Source organism: Sorex araneus, chromosome 1 (assembly GCF_027595985.1).
Source record: "Sorex araneus isolate mSorAra2 chromosome 1, mSorAra2.pri, whole genome shotgun sequence".
NCBI classification, from domain to species: Eukaryota; Metazoa; Chordata; class Mammalia; order Eulipotyphla; family Soricidae; genus Sorex; species Sorex araneus.
Genome location: NC_073302.1, coordinates 55,486,494 through 55,505,936, shown reverse-complemented (window position 1 = coordinate 55,505,936; position 19,443 = coordinate 55,486,494). Strand labels below are relative to the sequence as shown.

General features: G+C 35.9%; 1 protein-coding gene across 5 annotated transcripts in view; it reads left to right on the top strand.

Moving 5' to 3' along the window:
* The window catches only part of CNTLN (centlein), a 277,959-nt gene that overhangs the window by 232,237 nt on the left and 26,279 nt on the right, over positions 1-19,443 (top strand). For 4 of the 5 annotated variants that reach the window (XM_055123768.1, XM_004600347.2, XM_055123767.1 and 1 more), the window contains exons 19-23: positions 3,882-4,070; positions 7,559-7,656; positions 9,353-9,479; positions 9,971-10,108; positions 13,883-14,068. In XM_055123768.1, the coding sequence (XP_054979743.1) occupies positions 3,882-4,070; positions 7,559-7,656; positions 9,353-9,479; positions 9,971-10,108; positions 13,883-14,068 (738 nt within the window). The remainder of the gene's footprint in view (positions 1-3,881; positions 4,071-7,558; positions 7,657-9,352; positions 9,480-9,970; positions 10,109-13,882; positions 14,069-19,443) is intronic. The other variant, XM_055123769.1, reaches the window with a different exon arrangement.

The following is a 19,443-nucleotide window of genomic DNA, read 5'->3' as shown; positions in this document are numbered from 1 at the left end:
TTTGACAAACTGAAAAATGAAGATCTGATATAAGTACAGTGTATTGCTAGCACAGGAAATAAAATAATTTTTTAAAATTATTGAAGAAATAAAGTTCATATAAAATTATGAATAAGGAAAAGAAAATTAAACTAGGATATATGAGTGGAGATTTAATCAAGTCTGGGTGTTGGGGGAGGGCGGCAGTAAGAAAACAAGGAACAGGTTCAAAAAAAGGTTTAATTTTTCAGTATTGGGACTCATTAGTTTTCCATGCAACATAAAATATTAGTATAAATTTAGCAGCTTAGAAGCAATATACTGGCACACCTTACAGATATTGTGAATTTGGTTACTAGCCACTGCAATAAAGTCAATATGGCAGTAAAGTGAGTCATACAAATTTTTGGCTTCCCAGTACGTGTAAGTTATGTTTACAGTATACCATAGTCTACTAAGTATGCAATAACATTTTGTCTTAAAATTGTGAGCTCCTTAATTAAAAAATACTTTATTGCTAAAAAACGCTAACCATCACCTGAGGCTTCAGGAGTCATAATTATTTTATGGTTCAGGGTTCTTGTAAAGAAAGAAACTGCATATCTGCAAAGTGCAGTGAAACACAGTCTAATAAAAGAAAGGATGCCAATACAACTTCATTACTATATACTTTCATGGGCCCCGGGTCTGGCACAACTTGGTGGTGTCAAGCTCCTGAGTACCACATGCTATGTCAGCAGGCTGCCCTCCTTCTGACAACTCAGGCTTTTCTCGAAGGCTCATGTGTTTGCTGGAAAAACTCAGCTTCTTATGGTTGTTGTAGGGCTGTCATCTCTGTTTCATTGCTCACTGTTACCTTCCTTAGGTCCTTGTAGCACTACTCTTAGAACCACTATATGTGGGGAAATATTATATACAAGGACCTTGGGTCCTTAGAGGTCATCTTAGGGTTCTGCCTGCTATGGGGTGACACATTCCTGAAGGACTAAGTATCCTCCTTCCTTCTTCCTCAGCTTCTGAAAGGGTGATTTCCATTTCATATTTATACGTCAACGTTATATTTAAATAATAACTCATGCCTAGCTTTAAACTTACCATTTTATTGTTTTATGATCCTTAGTTAGAATAACTATCTGCACATACATCCATAAAAGTCCCAGTACTTACTCTCACTGAAGTCAACTTTTAAGTTGAAGTAGACTTGTAAAATATTGTGGAGTTCTGGGGTAATGGTGCACTGCGCTAGAGCTCGTTGTCATACAGGAACCCTGGGTTTAATACCTAGCACAATACAATGCTGGAAGTGACCTCTGAGTATCACTGTGAATGGATCAAAGGAATAAAGTTTTCAATTAAAAAGATATTATATTAGTCCCTTGCTATGCTTCATTATTTCTCACATATGAGAGAGATATTTTTAATTTGTCCCTATTCTTCTGACTAATTTCACTGAGCATGATGCTTTTCAAATCCATTCAAATAGCAGCATGATTTTGTCTTCTCCTTTAGATGGATGGTATTCTGTTGTGTATCCCTAGTTATCTACCTAACTGTTTCTTTATCTAGTTACCTGGTTTTGGATACTTAAGCTAATTCTATTTTATTTATAATAGGAATATAGAAACCATAAGAAGTGGCATTTTATTCTATTTTAAGCATTGAATTATATCTGCATATAGATATTACTGGAATGCATTTTTTATATGCAGGAGACTCTGGTTTTGTCTCCAGTCTTATATGATCCCCAGATTACTGCTGAGGAAGGACTCAAAGTAGCCCCCAAGCACACCAAGTATAGCACCCCTGACTAGAATAGGACAGGAAAGATAGTTCTGTGGTTTCAAGCATATGTTTTGCTTGCTGGAGGCCTAGGTTTGATCCCTGAGCACCAACAAGAGTAACCCCTCAAGCACCTAGTTGGGTGTGGCTCATAAGAAAAGAATAGTACAGAGAAATTAGGAAGTAATAAACTACAATTTTAGCATGAGAGATTTTAGCAGAAACCCACGATTTCTACAATTACCAGTGCATAAATGGCAGACAAGCTTGGGAAAAACAGACAAATCTGACTATAGGTTATGTCTGACTGGAACACAAATTCAAGTTAAATCTGGGTCTTGTTATAACCACAAGCATCTGAACTTTATTCTGTCGAAACAGGCAATCCCTGGTGGTTTTCTGAATAAGGGAATAACAGGCCAGCAGTGCTATTAGAAAAACTGTATAAAGGCTTTGAAGTAGGGAAAGGTTGTGAGGAACAGAAGGACTATTGCAATTGTGTTAGTGAGGTAATTAGTTTTCACTGAGAAACTAGCAGAGGAGAATAAATATTAGAAACATTATATAATTTATAGAACCTGACAACTTATTGGACAAAGAGGTAGATTCAAGCTTGGATCATTTTTCAGTTTTAAAAATTATTATGGAGCTGTTACATATATTTGAAAGCATTCATGAACTAGTACTTCCTGAAAATCCATAGAATCATGCTTTTACTTCAGAAGTTAAAATATTATTAAAGAGGGACAGAATGATAGTGCAAAATGTAGGTTGCTTGTCTTGCACCTGGTCAACCCTTGTTCCATCTTTTCAGCACCCTAGATGGTCCCCCAAGTTCTACCAGGAGTGATCCTGAACAAATTTATATTAGATCTGGAAATAAGCCCTTGGCACCTCTAGGTGTAGCCCCAAGAAAGCATACAAAATATTTTTAAGTATTGCTAAAGAAATTGTTTCTTCACAGATATCTTTTATTTTACCAAGATATTTTAATCTTAAATGTATGAAATCTAGTTTTTAATCAGTGATCTTAATATTCATACTTAATATTCATACTTAGCAGTATATGTCTGCATTCACAAATACATAATTACATATGTAAATATGTGTAAATACATATTTTATTTAATACACAAAAACTCGTGGTACAGTTTCTAGTTATTTTTTAAATATAGTACCAATATTTAAGTAGCACTTTGTGTTCCATATTTATACTACTAACATGTTAGCTACATCTTTGGCTTTTTCTAATTATAATTCTTTAACTAAGATATTTTCCCCCTCCGAGAGATTTTTGTACCATTTTGTCTAATTGTTCCTTATGTTAAACTACCATATTATAAGCTTCTTTGGAATAATAAAATAGTAATGCAGCTATCCTCTTAAGGAGCTCTGAGTTGTTATGCCATTATTGCTTGGTGACATACAGCAGACTAAACACTGGTAAATGAGAAAGACTAAGATTAAGATATTTTCTTTTATGCCATTTCATATAAAATAATGACTAACATGTTATTGAGTAAAATTTATCTTACTAACATTTCTATGATAAGTTCAGTGAAATATATTACTTTCAAATAGGATTTACAACTATCAGTTGCATAAGACTGAGGAAGAATTTGTTTGTGTAATATTTATTTGAACTAAATCTCTAATAAGCCTCTTTTGCTAATTGGACTTAACATTTATGTTTCTAAATGAGAAGCATTTTGGCTGCTATATAAGGTAGGAAGACCTACCCAGTGGAATAAACAACTAACATCTGTTATCCCATCCTGCTCCAGCTTGGCTTTTACTGTAAGTATATCGGCCCTGAACTCAAGGTTATCAAATATGTGAATCTCTGGATTAACCAGATATATGTGAAGGCAAAGAAATACCACATCATGACTAAATATATCCAGCCAAGGGATATTGAGTACAGATGGTTCATTTTATTTTAACCTTTGTAAGTCCTACAACCTTAAGCAAAATAAATAGAAGTCTTAATTTTTGTAAAGTACTTATAATAACAAGTTTTAATTAGTTGCACTTCATCATTTAACTGTAAGATTTTTTTCTGGTAATAGATTACATATGATTACTTTTATAATGCATTCACAATTGTTTTCTTTTAAAAAAAGAAGCTAAACTTGAACTTGACTGAGCTGCGGAAAGAGAAAGACGACTTACTAAAGAAATTGGAATCTTCATCAGAAATCACAAGTTTGGCAGAGGAAACTTCCCAGCTACCAGCTCCTCGGATACAAGTTTCATCATCTTCTGCAAAGAGCATAGATTTGGAAATTAAGCAATTACAGTGTAAACTAAAGGTGACTATACTTTATTAAATATGAAGATAAAAGTTATTGAATAAAGACATGTTTATATTAATTCAGACTTAATTCTACTAAATTAGATGTGTGTTTTATAAATAACATCCCCCAGAACCTGGTAAGGTATTTATTATATATTTATTTATATTTGGTTTTTCGTACACTTCTGATGATACTCAGCTAGTAGTACTGGGGATCAAACCTGGATAAGCAGCAAATGAGGAAGCAAATGCCTTAATCTCTGTGCTATCTCTGGGCCTTACCTAGAGGGCACTGAGTATCAAGACTGGTTTGGCCATGTTAAGGGCAAACACCCTACTTGCTATGTTATTTCTCCAGCCCCAACAAAGAAAATTCTCATATTGTATCCTACAGTACTATTTTCTGATAAAAGGAGAAGACACCGTGGTACTTGAACTTAGTGGGTGACTGAGACTGCCTATAGTTACTCTATTCCATGACTCTTCTTTACCTTGTATTTCTCTCTTCACTAAATAAAATTCCTTAAAAATAGACTGAGTGGACTAAGTCATGCAGGAGTCCTGCTTTGCATGCAGGAGACCTTGGTTTGATCACTGACACTGCAAGTTCCCCCAGACACCACTGGGAATGACTCCCCAACCCCAAGCACAGAGGGGAAATGAACCCAAAGGACTACTTGTCCTGCAGATCACTGAAATAATAGTAATAGTGTCTGTTAACAAGAAAACAGGTAGTATGTCAGCATGAATAAAATAATTTCCCACTGTATATTTTCTGTTTTTTAAATTTGGCTGTTGGTTGGAGATGGGGAAGAAGGAAGGAAAGTGGAAGACAGAGGAAAGGTAGATTTTATAGATTTTAACAAACGACCTGAGTATAAGAATAAAAAGCAGAATTCCACTTTTTTTAAGGAATTGTATTGAAATACTGCTGATACTATCAGCAAGTTAAAACTAAGACTGGCACTAGTTTCAGTAAAACTGTTTTCATTGGCAAGTTTTCATGAAAATTGGGACAGTTTATGCTACTTACAACTGGCTCACATCTATCACATATTAATTTTTTTCCTGTGAAGATAGCTAGTTGAAAGCGAAAAATATAATGTATGTAGTACCATAACTATAATTAGTCAGAGTAAGAAAATTCCGGTTGGGCCTGAATTAAAATAGAGTAGCCATAACTTTAGAAGGGTTTTAAAATATGAGTTTTTCAGAGTTTGTTAATTCAAAATAAGATATTATATACTTTTAAATAATATTTGAATGGAGCATTATAAATAGGATAAAATACGACAAAGCATAAAATAAATGAATGAAATTGCCTAAAAATTTTGTTTCATTAATGATATTTAGATTTACAGACAAGTTTATGTTTAAAATTCCTTGAATATCTTCAGATGGCTTTTATCTTCAGAACTAGTTCAACCACCATGTTTTATATATTACATAATAGAAATGTAATAAAAGATATCTATGGAAGTTTTTGCATAATTACCTACTCTTAAAATATGTTTTTGTTTCTTACAATATAGAATTTGGGGCCATAGAGATAGTACAGGGATTAAGGCACTTGACTTGTATGTGGCTGACACAAGTACATGAGCACTGCCAAGAGTGATCCCTGAGCACAGAGCCAGGAGTAAACTCTTAAGCACCACCAATTCTAAACCCCACCCCCCACAAAATAAACCCTAAAATGTAGAATTAGATGTATAAACTGAAATTTTTGATATTCAAAGAAAGCTCTCTATGAGGCTTATCATATAGAGGATAAAATCATAAAGTCATTGAGATAGTATTTGATCTTAGTATAGAGATTAAAATTCACTTCATGATTTGTTTGTTTGTTTGGTTTTTGGATTACACCCGGTGATGTACAGAGGCTTCTCCTTTCTCTGCACTCAGGAATTAACTTCTCACGGTGCTCAGGGACCATATGGGATGCTGGGAATCGGCGCAGGTCGGCTGTGTGCATCCAGCCCCTCATGATTTTTTGAGTAATAAGAAGTCTTTGCGTTTCATAAGTTAATGTCATTTTCCATCATAGTAATATTGAATGTTAGATCGAGTAATTTGTGGGGGAGAAATTGGGGTGACGCCCATCTTGCTTTAGACTACCCTTAGCTCTTGTGCTTGGGTTTTACCGGCATTGCTCAGAGAATATGTGCAGGGAATTGAACCATGAGTCAGTTGTATGCTAGGCAATTGCCTTACTTCCTGTACTATCTTTCTAGCCTCTCTGTCTCTTCACTTTCATTCATAATAGACACTGTTCTTGATACTCAGCTTTAAAGAAGATATTTGATATTTAGAGACTAGTTAGTTCTACCAGTGAATGGTTTGTAAGGGTTTATTATTTTGTCTGTTGGCTGGAGCGATAGCACAGCGGTAGGGCGTTCACCTTTCACACAGCCAACCCATGTTGGATTCCTCCGCCCCTCTCAGAGAGCCCGGCAAGCTACCGAGAGTATTGTGCCCACATGGCAGAGCCTGGCAAGCTACCTGTGGTGTATTCGATATACCAAAAACAATAAATTGAGGAGCAGTGGGATGACAGTGACAGTGAATGATAATTTATGAAATACGCATTGAATTGTACCCAATTTATATTATAATTCTTTGGCATCCTGATTATTTAAAGCATTTTTTGGAGTCTGGAAACATATTTAAGCATATAGGGTGCCTTGGATGCAGCCGACTCAGGTTTGATCCCCAGCACCCCATATGCTCCCTAGAGTTCAGCCAGAAGTGATCCTGAACACAGAACCAAGAGTAAGCCCTGAGCACCATCCATTGTGGTCCAAAAACAAAAGGAAAACACCCTCTTTCCAGTTTTCTAGTAAGTTCATAATGAATGATTATAGTTTTAAAATTGCTGTTTGTATTATCTGTTTCCAGGTTGATTCGAAATGCTTTGCAGATACTATTTAATCCTTACAGTGTTTAATATTTGTATTGTTTAACTAATTTTTTGTTTCAGTTTTGGGCCCCATATACATATACAGAGCTGAATACATTCCTGGCTCTGCATTCAGGGATTACTCCTCAAGTTGATCAGATCATATCCAGTGCCCAGGATTGAACCAGAATCAGCCACATGCAAGCCCAATGCCTTAACCACCCCTGTATAACTCTCCTCCAGTCCCTGTGTTGAATAATTTTAATAGCTTAATAAGATCACTGAAAATTGATCCTGGATTGACTGACTTAATACCTATACCAGATTAAATATGCTCACAAATGCTTAGTTGCTCCTCTGCTAGAGAGGTTGAGTTCATCTCTTAAGCCTTTGAATCTGTAAATAAAACCTGGTTATGTTGTTATATGAATGTATTCCTTTATTATTTCATAATATTGTATATAAATTTTGTTATACTATATTATTTCTATTAAAATAAGACATTTACTTATAACCATAAATATTGAAAACTATGTAAGAATGACATTTTATGCTGCTTATTTCAAGAATAAAATACGCATTTAAATGTGTTATTTTCACTTTAGAATGCAACAAATGAACTCACTAAACAGTCATCAAATATGAAGTCTCTGAAATTTGAACTCCTAGCAAAAGAAGAACACATAAAAGAAATGCATGAAAAGTATGTTCTTCATATTTTTATCCATTGTATTTGGTGCCACCTTGTGGCACTTAGCCCTATTAAACATTGTATGCCAAGAAATAATAACCATGTTAAAAATTTAAATTTTCCTTCCAGATTTCTTTACTCTCACTTTTGCAGTCATAAGTGTGCTTAATCTTAAGTTTAAGAAATGTTATAGGGTATGACATATAAATTTTTTACTATTTTAATTAAATAGTAATATTTAAAGTTAGTTTTCCTTCTTAGGCAAAACATTAGATTTTGAATAAATATAAACTGATGATCTCAAAGACTATGAACAGAAATCCTTATATTGTGGTAATATTTGATCAAAGATATATGTAGGTGTTCCTTTATATTGAATTTTTTAAAGCAATTTTTGGTTCATTAGTTTTTGTGGCTCCTGGGATCAAATCCAGGACCTCATACATATATATGAGGCACATGTGCTGAATTATATCTTTCAGCCTTCATATAGAATTGAAAATAAAAGTCTTACCTGCTTTTACAGTAAGAAGCAAAACAAGTATTTTTGTATGTTATATTTGTTGTTATAAAATGGAGTTTAAAATGTCCTTTCTATTGTCTCAAACTTAATTTCTGTATCTCTTTTGAATATATTGGAAATAGAAGTGATAATTCCTATCACTATATAATTCTGTTTAAATAGAATTCCAGTGTGCTATTGATAATTTAGATACATATGTAGATGTAAGATTATATCATATGTTATACTATGCACAAAATTATAAGTAAAGCTGACTTAAATGTAATAATAAAATAATATTGGACTAAGAGAAAAGTTAATTTTTAAAAAACAGCTCTAGAAGTTCATTTCTAGATTAAAAGTCACTCCTGCTCATTGTTTAACAGGAAAATCTCTAAAATAATTTCTTTGAATTTAACTCCTCTCTGTGTCTTGATATTTTGGTACACATAATGTCGTTTGAGGATTAAGTGCATATGTGCATGTACAGCACTCAAAACTGTCTGGGACATACCAGGATTCACCATGTGCAATCTGTGATTATTTTATTGTTGCAGTAGTAGTAGTGATTATTATTGCAGCTACTATTTATACTTGATGGATTATTAAGCTTAAAGTATTTATCAGTTCAAACTCAAATGATATTAACTTAAGAGATGCCGTACCCAATTTTAGTGCCTTTCCATAAGATATTTGTTTGTTATATAATTATTTCCAATTAGCGCTACACTTTCTTTAGCCTCTTTCATTTTGTTTTGTTTTGGAATCATGGCCATGGCATTGGTCAGGCAAGATAAACATGCACCTTAGCCACTCTACCATCTCTCCAGCCCCAGCGTGAAAGTTTTTGATGATCTCCATATTTTACTTTGCTTTTTCTTATCAATGCACTAGTATAATTTAAATATAATAATTCTGTTTATATGTATTTTTTTAATTTTTAGATGTATTTTTAATTTTTAGTACACATTAATGTATTATACTGTTAGAGTTACCAAGTTACAAATAGATTATAGATTTACATGTATTCAGAATGTCAATAGAACAATGTTACATGTCTTCAAATTATTTTATTAATATTAAAATTTTTCTACTATAGATGGCATTTTTAAATTAATTTTAAGTATAACATTTAATATGTCAGATAACATCATCGCTTAAATATATTTCTATCACTCTTGATAAAATACTCTTTTTCCTTTTAAGGATGTCTCGAATGGAAAGAGATATAACCATGAAAAGACATTTGATAGAGGACCTGAAATTACGACAGAAAATACATTTAGAAAGTAATGAGAGTACTAATGAAATGTTAGAAAGTCTGGAAAAGAAGGTATCAAATATTATACTCACTGGACTGAAATTTTATCCCCTCTGGGGTATTTGCTTTAACTCAAAACATTCCATCTTAATAAATGTATAGAAAATATTCATGAGATATGTGTCCTATAGTCAATTGCATCTTTTGCTCTGAAAGTGTACTGTTTTTCCTTTCAGAACTTCAAATACCACAAACAACATAGCCACACTATTGTTTATATTTATAAACATATAGGAAAAGCTAGTCAAGATTAATTTCTATAATATTTAATATTTCTGGGATAAGTGAATACAGCTGGTCTCTTCGCTATCTTAACTACCCTCTGCCCCACACACACTTGTGGTTGATACCAAGAACTCTATGACTCTTAAAATCAAAATTTAGTAATACTTGTGAGAAAAATACGAGAAATCAGATTTATTTATGCATTCATTTGGTATTGAAAATACAATAAATGATCAGAATGATTTTGCTAAAAATCTTACCTTAACTTTTTATTGTAGGTTAAAACTTTAACTGAAGAATGTTTCAACAAGAAGGTATCAATAGATTCATTAAAGCAAAGACTTAGTGTTGCTGTAAAAGAAAAATCACAGTATGAACAGATGTATCAGAAAACTAAAGAAGAATTAGAAAAAAAGGTATGTTCATTTTCACTTAGAAAGAGATGATTAGAAAGAGATAAAACAATGATTTTGTTATGGGGTGGAAGTATGGCAGGTACCTGGTGGTTGTTCAGGAGAGCCACGGCCCATCGTGGCAATTCTCAGTGGATTCTCTTCCAACTGGGTCAGCTGTTCAGTATGAAAACCCAGGATGCAGGGCTACTCAGCCTTATAGTGCTGGGGATTACCCAGGCCACCCCAGTAGTTCTCCAGGTTCTTCAGGACCACACTCAGCTGCATTCAGTGGCTCCAACCCATTACAGGGATGCACCCAGGGATGCTTGGGAGAGCATGTAGTGCTAAGATCAAGCCAGAGTCAGCTGCATGCAAGGTATGTGCTTCAACCCCTGTACTATCTCTTCAGTCCCAACTTTATAACTTTTAATGTTGTTTTTAAGTGTCTTCCATACACTTAAGTACACCACTTTAATATTTTAGATGATGTTTTTTTGAAAATGTATCCCTATCTGAAACACTAAGAATTTGTTTAGCCTTAAGGTAAAGCTGCACTGGAAAAGCAGATTTTGTTAGTGTTGACCATTTCTAATACATGAAAATGTATTAAGGGCTGGCATTTATAGAAGTAGCTATAATTTGGAAGAGCCAGAGAGATGATATAGGAACTTAAGTTCTTGCCTTGTGCATAGCTGACCCTGGCTTGCTCCCTAGAACTGCATATGGGTACTTCCAAGAGATCTCTGAGCACAGAGCCAGCCAAAAACTAAAAAAAAAATTGAAGAATAGTGGATATTATTTTTTTGGACCTTCATGGATTTATGAACTAAATATTACCCTTTTACATGTAAATTTTTGGTTCAAATTGGCTTCCATATTTTTTTAAAAAATTAATGTTACCTTTACTCTTAAAAATAGAATAAATTTAATTTTATGTGCCATATACTAGTGTTTTCCCCATTTGCTTTTGTTTAAATTATTTTATTCTTTTTTATTTTTATTTTATAATTAGTGAATCACTGTGAGGGTACAGTTACAGATTTACATATTTTCGTGCTTGTGTTTCCCTCATACAGTGTTCATGAGCCCATCCCTCCACCAGTGTCCATTCTCCACCACCAATGAACCCGATATCTCCCCCACCCACCCCACTCCTCCTCTGTGGCAGGGCATTTCATTTTGTCCTCTCTCTCCTTTTGGGTGTTGTGGTTTGCAATAGGGGTATTGAGTGACCATCGTGTTCAGTTTCTAGTCTACTTTCAGCACATATCTCCCTTTCCGTGCAGGCTCTCCAATCACATTTTACTTTACCCTTCTCTATCTGGGCTGCCTTTCCCACAGCATGTGAGGCCAGCTTCCAAGCCATGGAGCCAACCTCCTGTTATAATATACTACTATTCTTGGGTATTAGTCTCCTACTCTGTTATTTTATATTCCACAGATGAGTGCAATCTTTCTATGTCTGTCTCTCTCTTTCTGACTCATTTCACTTAGAATGATTCTTTCCATGTTGATCCACTTGTATGCAAAGTTCATAACTTCATCTTTTCTAACTGCTGCATAGTGTTCCATTGTATAGATGTACCACAGTTTCTTTAGCCAGTCATCTGTTCTCGGGCACTCGGGTTTTTTCCAGATTCTGGCTATTGTAAACAGTGCTGCGATGAACATATAAGTGCAGATGTCATTTCGACTATATTCTTTTGCTTCTCTGGGATATATTCCCAGAAGTGGTATTGCTGGATCAAATGGAAGCTCAATTTCTAATTTTTTTTTTTTTTTTGCTTTTTGGGTCACACCCGGCGATGATCAGGGGTTGCTCCTGGCTCTGCACTCAGGAATTACCCCTGGCGGTGCTCAGGGGACCATATGGGATGCTGGGAATTGAACCCGGGTCGGCCGCGTGCAAGGCAAACGCCCTACCCGCTGTGCTATTGCTCCAGCCCCACAATTTCTAATTTTTTTGAGGAACTTCCATATTGTTTTCCAAAGGGGCTGAACCAGATGGCATTCCCACCAGCAGTGTAAAAGGGTCCCTTTCTCCCCACATCCTCTCCAACAGCTGTTGTTTTTGTTCTTTTGGATGTGTGCCAGTCTCTGTGGTGTGAGGTGGTATCTCATGGTTGTTTTGATGTGCATCTCCCTGATGATTAGTAATGCAGAGCATTTTTTCATGTGCCAATAATTTATGACTTATTGAAAGTTGAATTTTGATAAGTATGTGAAAATATATGCTTCAAAAATTTTATTGTTTTCTTATTTCAGTAATGATAGTTTATGAGTTTAAATGTTTCTATTCTAGGCACAATGTTACCACAATATACCCACCACCAAAATACCAATGTCCCTCTAATCACTGTCCATAGGACCCTTGCCATCCATTCGAATCCCATATTTTTTGATAGTCTCACGACTATGCTCAGAGTTTAAGGATTTATTTTCATTTGCCATTATCTACTCCCTTGTTATGTTTCCCTGTTTACTATGTATGAATGATGTCATTGGTGTGTATCTTTTTTCCTTCTGACTTACTTTGATTAAGATGACAAGCTCTAGTTCCAAAGACAAAAATATCTTCTTTATTTATTTTCTTTCTGTTTGGTTTGTGCAACACCCTGCTGTGCTCAGCTATTTCTGCTGGTACTGCATTCAGTGATCACTCCTGCTTGACTCAGGGGGTTATATGGATACCAGCGTTCCAACTGATGTTGGTCACATGCAATGCAGCCATCTGTACTAGCTCTCTGGACCCAAGTGATCTTCTTTTCCTACAGCTAAATAATACTCATTTTTAAATCCACTTAACTATTTGCTGTTGGCTATGTAGGTTGTTTCTATATCTTGACTATTATAAATAGCACTGCTTAAAGACCTAAATTTATTTATTTTCTTTCTTTTTTTAATTGAATTACTGTGAGATATAGTTACAAAACTTTCATGTTTGAGTTTTTATCATACAGTTGATGGAACACCCATCCCTCCACCAGTGTACATTTTCCACCACCAGTGTCCTCAGTATCCCCCCTCTCCTTCCCTCTATGGCAGACAATTTTCCTCTTTCTCTCTACTTTTGAGCATTATAAGACCTAAATTTATTAAGATAGAAAGATAGTATAAGTGCTAAGCTACTTGCCTTATGACCCTAGATCTATGCCTGACAAATACCATATGGTGTCCCACTGGATGTACCACTGGATGCCGTTCCATTCCTGAGCACAGAACCAGAAGTAGACACTGAGCACCACTAGCTATGGCCCACAAACAACAAAAACTATATTAGGTTTGCTTATATCTTTTTACTTCAGTGATTCTGTAGTCTTGGGATAGATACCAATGAATGGAATAACTGAATCATCTGTAAGTTCTATTTCAGTCCCCAAAACAGTGAAGGAGGGTTTCTTTTTTGCCACATCTCTGCCTCCAGTTGTTGTTTCAAGCCTTTTTGACACAGGGCATTCTCATTGCTGAATGGTGCTACGTTATTGTTTTGACTCACATATCCCTGATAAGTGACGATCAATACCTTTTTTCATGTTAGACATCTATGTGTTTTCTTTGGGAAAGTGTCTGTTTAGCTTCTCCCCATTTGTAAGTATGTGTAGCATTTGTATATTAGCCCTTTGACAGATGTGTGTCATGCAAATATTTTCTCCTATTTGCATGCCATACATTGATTACTCAAAAAAATGAAGACATATATGAAGAGAATAAATGAAACCTTTACTCTGATGAGTCTAACTCTTTCAAATCTGCTAATGAAAATTTTTTTATTCTTTTATAACTTGTCTTTTACAGGATATCAAGCTTAATTTTCTAGTAGCAAAAGTAAATGAGACTGAATCAACAGTAGCAGAACTTGAAACAGCAGCAACTAAGCATCTTAAAGAATTAGCGTTGCAGAGTGAGCAGGTTCTAGAAGGCACTCAGAAGAAATTGATGTTAGCCAATGATAAAGTGGAAGAATTCACCATATTTGTAAAGGTTTGGATAATTTGCGGTTTATTTAGCTTGCACTTTACATTAGCCCGAATAATCAGCTGCCTACTTTAGGTCATTTGGGGAATACTATGAGGTTTCTTTTTGCTTTCCTAAATGTGTAGCATCTCCTCCCAAACCCTGTTTTTAAATTTTTCTCTGTAAAAGATTGATTTTTATAGCTTGAGTTTGAGACTTTATGCTTTCTCATTAACATCCTTTTCTCTTTTCGGGAGCTGTTGGGATGGGAGAGAGTTTGGATCATACACCGTGGTGTTCAAAGGATATTCCTGACTCTGCTCAAGAGTGACTGCCGTTGGTTTTAGGTTCATATCGTACCTGGAATTAAAGCTAGAGGTTGAAGGGATGCAAGGCCTGTGCCTTACCCCTATAATATCTCTCTGTCCCAGCATTCTTTTCTCAGTTTGTTAATGTTAATTATATTAATTGCTTATCGAAATGTTTAAGATAAAAGAATTAAGACATTTCCACCTTCCTCTTGAAAATTAAGCCAAGAGGAAAACAACTGACAATTCAAGTTAATTGAAGTTAGGAAATATCTGAACTTTAGTCCACAAGCTATAAAGCAATAAATGATATGGATAATGCAATGAAAAATAACTTAATATAACAGAAATAAGCAACAGGAAATAAAGCCTGTAGGAGCTTAGAAATTGCTTACACAAGGATGCGCAGACTCTGAAAATGATGGGGAGGGACAAATATAGGATGAAAACATTATTTTCAGGGCTGGAGCACTGGCACAGCGGGTAGAGCATTTGCCTTGCATGAAGCCAACCTGGGTTTGATTCCCAGCATCCTGTATGGTCCCCAAGCACCACCAGGAGGAATTCCTGAGTGCAGAGCCTTGAGCATTGCCTTGAGCACTGCTGGGTGTGACCCAAAAAGCTGTAACAAAACAAAACAAAACATTACTTGAAAATCATTGTAAAGAGCTTTTAGATTTTATCTCATACAGTGAGGTAGTTTCCTCTCTTAACTCTTCTGAAAAAATGGAAGAGAGACATCTCTGGTTTCAGGGATACCACACACTGAGTGCCAGGGATCTGATGCTTTAATCCCACTATGGGTTGTTTAGTTCTCTGTTCCAGACCTTTTAGTTTTCCATGTCCCGTAGTTAACAAATGACTTTGTTACCACTAAGTAAGTTATAAATTCCTTACCCTCAAGGATAAGACTTTATTTTCTAGCTCCACAATGTATGGCATAGTACCTTGTAAAGAGTCAGACTGCACTAATGATTACTAAATTGTCAAATTAAATTGAGAATGTGAAATTTTAATTTAGTTCTTTGACTTTTATAAAAAAAAAAAACAACAGCAAAAACACCTCCATATCAGACCTTACTTATTTACCAGCCTCAGGAGGCAGTCCTCAGCTTCATCTGGCTTCTACGTGTTCTGCCTGGTATGGAAAATGTTTCTTCACACCCCATTTCTCCGGTTGGAGCACGGCTGGAGCGAGGAATTACTCATATTAGGAAAGGAAAGTCAGCCCTAGATCCTAGCTAGGCTTTCCAGGTCCCTCACCTTCCCTCACATAAAAGAATTTTAGGAGGAGAATAGTGACGTAAAATAAGATAATTCCAGAAGTAAAGGAATACTGGCGAGATACCTGTTCAAGAAAAAATGCAGGCTTCTCCAGAGTGGAAAAAACAAGGTACACATCCTAGGCAGGAACGTGTATGCAGGCCATTTCTTCAGCATGAAAAAAAGTGTTCCCTAAAGAAAGAACGTGCACATTTCAGGGGGAGATACAGGCAAATGCACACCTTTTCCTCTGCCAAGACGGGTTATTTATATATTTTTAAAAATTCTCCCTACAACGGTTGCCAAGGGTGTGAGTTGAGAGCTTTGGGTGATCTTTGATATTCTTAGAGTGGATTTGGTCCCAGAGGTAGAGCCTTTCCTACCCCAGAGGGTTTAACCATCTCTCCCTGCATCTCAAAGGTTTTCAGGGCTCCTGAGATTGGGTCTTCTGAAAAGTGATGCCCAAGCCTTTATGCCTTCAGGCTTGTTTAAGTTCCAGACTGTTACCCAGGCTTACAGGGGCTCTTTCCCCCATGTCTCTGCCCAAAACATATTTGAAACCATTTTATTATGAATTTTAATGTACATGTTTGTTTCTTTGTTTTAAACTTAGCATGAAGTTTTGTTTACTGCAATATAAGCCAAGATATAAAATACAATTAGTGTTATCTTCAAAAATGTGAATTTGATTTTTCTGAAGCATTCTTTGAAAACATTTTTTTGCAGCAGAAGTTGATAACCAAAATTTTTTTCAAAAAATATTCTATTTTCTCATTTTGACATATGACTTCTAATGATAGCTTGACATTTGTTTTTCTAAACTGTGTTTTAGGACCAATATATAGTTGATACTGGTACAGTGTCTGCTACTTAATCTAGTTTTCTTAAGGGCTACTAGAAAATTGATGCCCAAGCCTGAAACATTGGCAAAACCAGGGTAGTTATTAGAACATAAGTGATTGTTATCTTACTCTTCCTTGAAATTTTGACCTTAGGAGTATATGGGAATACTCAGGAGCAGTAAACTATCTGAGGCAGTAAACTATCAGGTAATTTTTCTATTCCTCTTCAAACTTCACCCTGTTGTGCTTACTCCAGACTTTGCTTGTGTTTTCCTTGTCTTGACATCTCCTTCTGCTTAGCTCTTTGCTCCATATCTTTACATTTAGCTTAATACCTTCCTCTTTCATGAGTTCCTTCTTTATCTCTGGAGAAGAGGAAAGAGTACTACAATGCCCATTTCCTACTGTATTTTTTCAGACAAATGATAATTCTCTGTGCCACATTTTTTCCATTAATACTATGATTATAATAATGTAGCATATCTTAGGTGAGGTTTTAGTAAGTTACCATAGACAAAGCTTTAGATATTACCCAGTATTTGAAGTGTTAACCTGTCAGCTAGTGGTGCTGGTGGTGGTGGTCCTGAGAATATGGTCATAGTAGTATGATCATGGTGTTATCTGTCAGCAGCAGTAGATATAATAGTCTGGGTCCCGGTTTCCTCTTGAATACTATAAGTAGGCACATAAGTTAACACATAACTACAGTGAATTTCAGGTTTGTTGTGTGTATGTGTTTAAAACAGACTGTAGTATTTTGTTGACAGAAATATTGTCATTAATTATTTCCAAACACTGGCACATGACAGTGCTCATTAAGTTCTTAGGAAACTTATATCTGCCTCAAAATACTGTACCAATAGCCAGAATCGGGAAATAACCCAAGTGCCCGAGAACAGACGACTGTTTAAAGAAACTTTGGTACATCTACACAATGGAATACCGTGCAGCTGTTAGGAGAGATGAAGTCATGAAATTTGCTTTTAAGTTGATGGTCATGGAGAGTATCATGCTAAGTGAAATGAGTCAGAAAGAGAGAGACAGGCATAGAATGACTGCACTCATTTGTGGATATAAAATAACATAATATGAGACTGATACCCAAAGACAATAGAGACAAGGGCCAGGAATATTGCTCCATGGTTGGAAGCCTGCTGCGTGAGTTAGGGGAGAAGGAAGTGGAAATAGAGAAGGGATCACTAAGTCAGTGATGGTTGGAGGGATCATTCAGGATGGGAGATGTGTGCTGAAAGTAAATAAAGGACCAAGCGTGATAGCCTCTCAGTATCTGTATTGCAAACCATAATGCCCTAAAGTAGAGACAGAGTATGGGGAAAATTGCCATAGAGGTAGGGGGAGGGGTGGCCTGTGGGTGGTGGGATACTGGGGACATTTGTGTTGGAAAATGTGCACTGGTGGAGGTATGGGTATTCAATCATTGTATGAAAACTTTCAAACATGAAAGTTTTGTAAGTGTATCTCATGGTGATTCAATAAAAATATATATATTTTAAAAATTACTGTACCAATCTAGTCATTGCTCGGATTGAAAACACTATGAAGGAAGAGTTTTCTGGGTTAGTGAGATAGTACTAGGTTTAAGACACTTGGACAGGACTAACTCTGTTTTAACCTCCAAAAGTTATTCCTGAGCATAAAGCCAGGCATAAGCCCATCACAGGCTGTGGACCAAAAGCCAAAGGAAAAATACCGGTTTCTCTCAACATCTTAATGAGGATAGTACATAGTTCATTCCTAGGTGGAACAAGGTAAACAGGATTCCTTTTATACAGATGATGATGATGATGATGATGATGATGATGATGATGATGACGATGACTATACTATAACACTGTAGCACTGTCATCCTGTTGTTCATCGATTTGCTTGAGCGGACACCAGTAACGTCTCCATTGTGAGACTTGTTTTTACTGTTTTGGGCATATCCAGTACGCCACGGGTAGCTTGGCAGGCTCTGCCATGCACATGGCATACTCTCAGTAGCTTGTTGGGCTCTCTGAGAGGGACTGAGGAATTGAACCCAGGTCGGATGCGTGCAAGGCAAACCCCCTGCCCCACTGTGCTATTGCTCCAGCCCTATTATGCAGAATACTTAATAAATATTGTAAGTATTATCAATAATACTAATGTTTTGTTCTGACCCCTGTTGTGGAATCTGTGTTCCCTTTCATCTTTTCATTTATTCATAGGACACTGCCAGATAATAGAAATGATGAAATGTAGCCATATGTTTTAGATCTAGTCTGAAATAGGGGATTTTGTCCATAGGTAAAAATCAAGTGATTTGGTTATCCAGACTGGGTGTATGTGGAAAAATTGAGGTTTTGGATTCTCCTGATAACTAAAACACACAAGGGAAATTTCTATAAATCTTTGCACAATTTAGTTGAGCCCTGATACAGCCATATTAAAGCCCTTATATGTAAGAGTCATATACCAAATTCCTTCTCCGTTTTTGCTAGCTATAATACACATATTAGGGAGAGAACAATAGCTATGGAGATCATATGGAGGACAAAAGTGCTTGACGTAAGTGCAGTTGATCCCAGTTAAATCCCCAGTTAGGTACTACGAATAGTTCCTTAGTACTACTAGGAATAATGTTGTGTATACCCTCCCTCCCAAAAGGAAAGAACAAAATTTGAACTGGAAGCTTTAGTCATGTTATAATTAATGTGTATGTACTTGCTTTATGACATTAGATACTTAAAATTATTTCTCTTATGACTGGATATTTGTATTCCTTTTGGGTGGGGGAAGAGTTCACATGGAGCGGTTCTCTAGGTTTACTCTTGGCTCTGCAATCAGGAATCACTCGTGGTGGTGCTCAGGGACCCATATGGGATTCTGGGGAATCAAACCCGGGTGGACACATGCAAGGCAAGTGCCTTACCTCCTGTACTGTTGCTCTGGCCCCTTTGTACTCCTTTAATATCGTTTCATATCTCCCATCTTAGCCCCTCTGTAA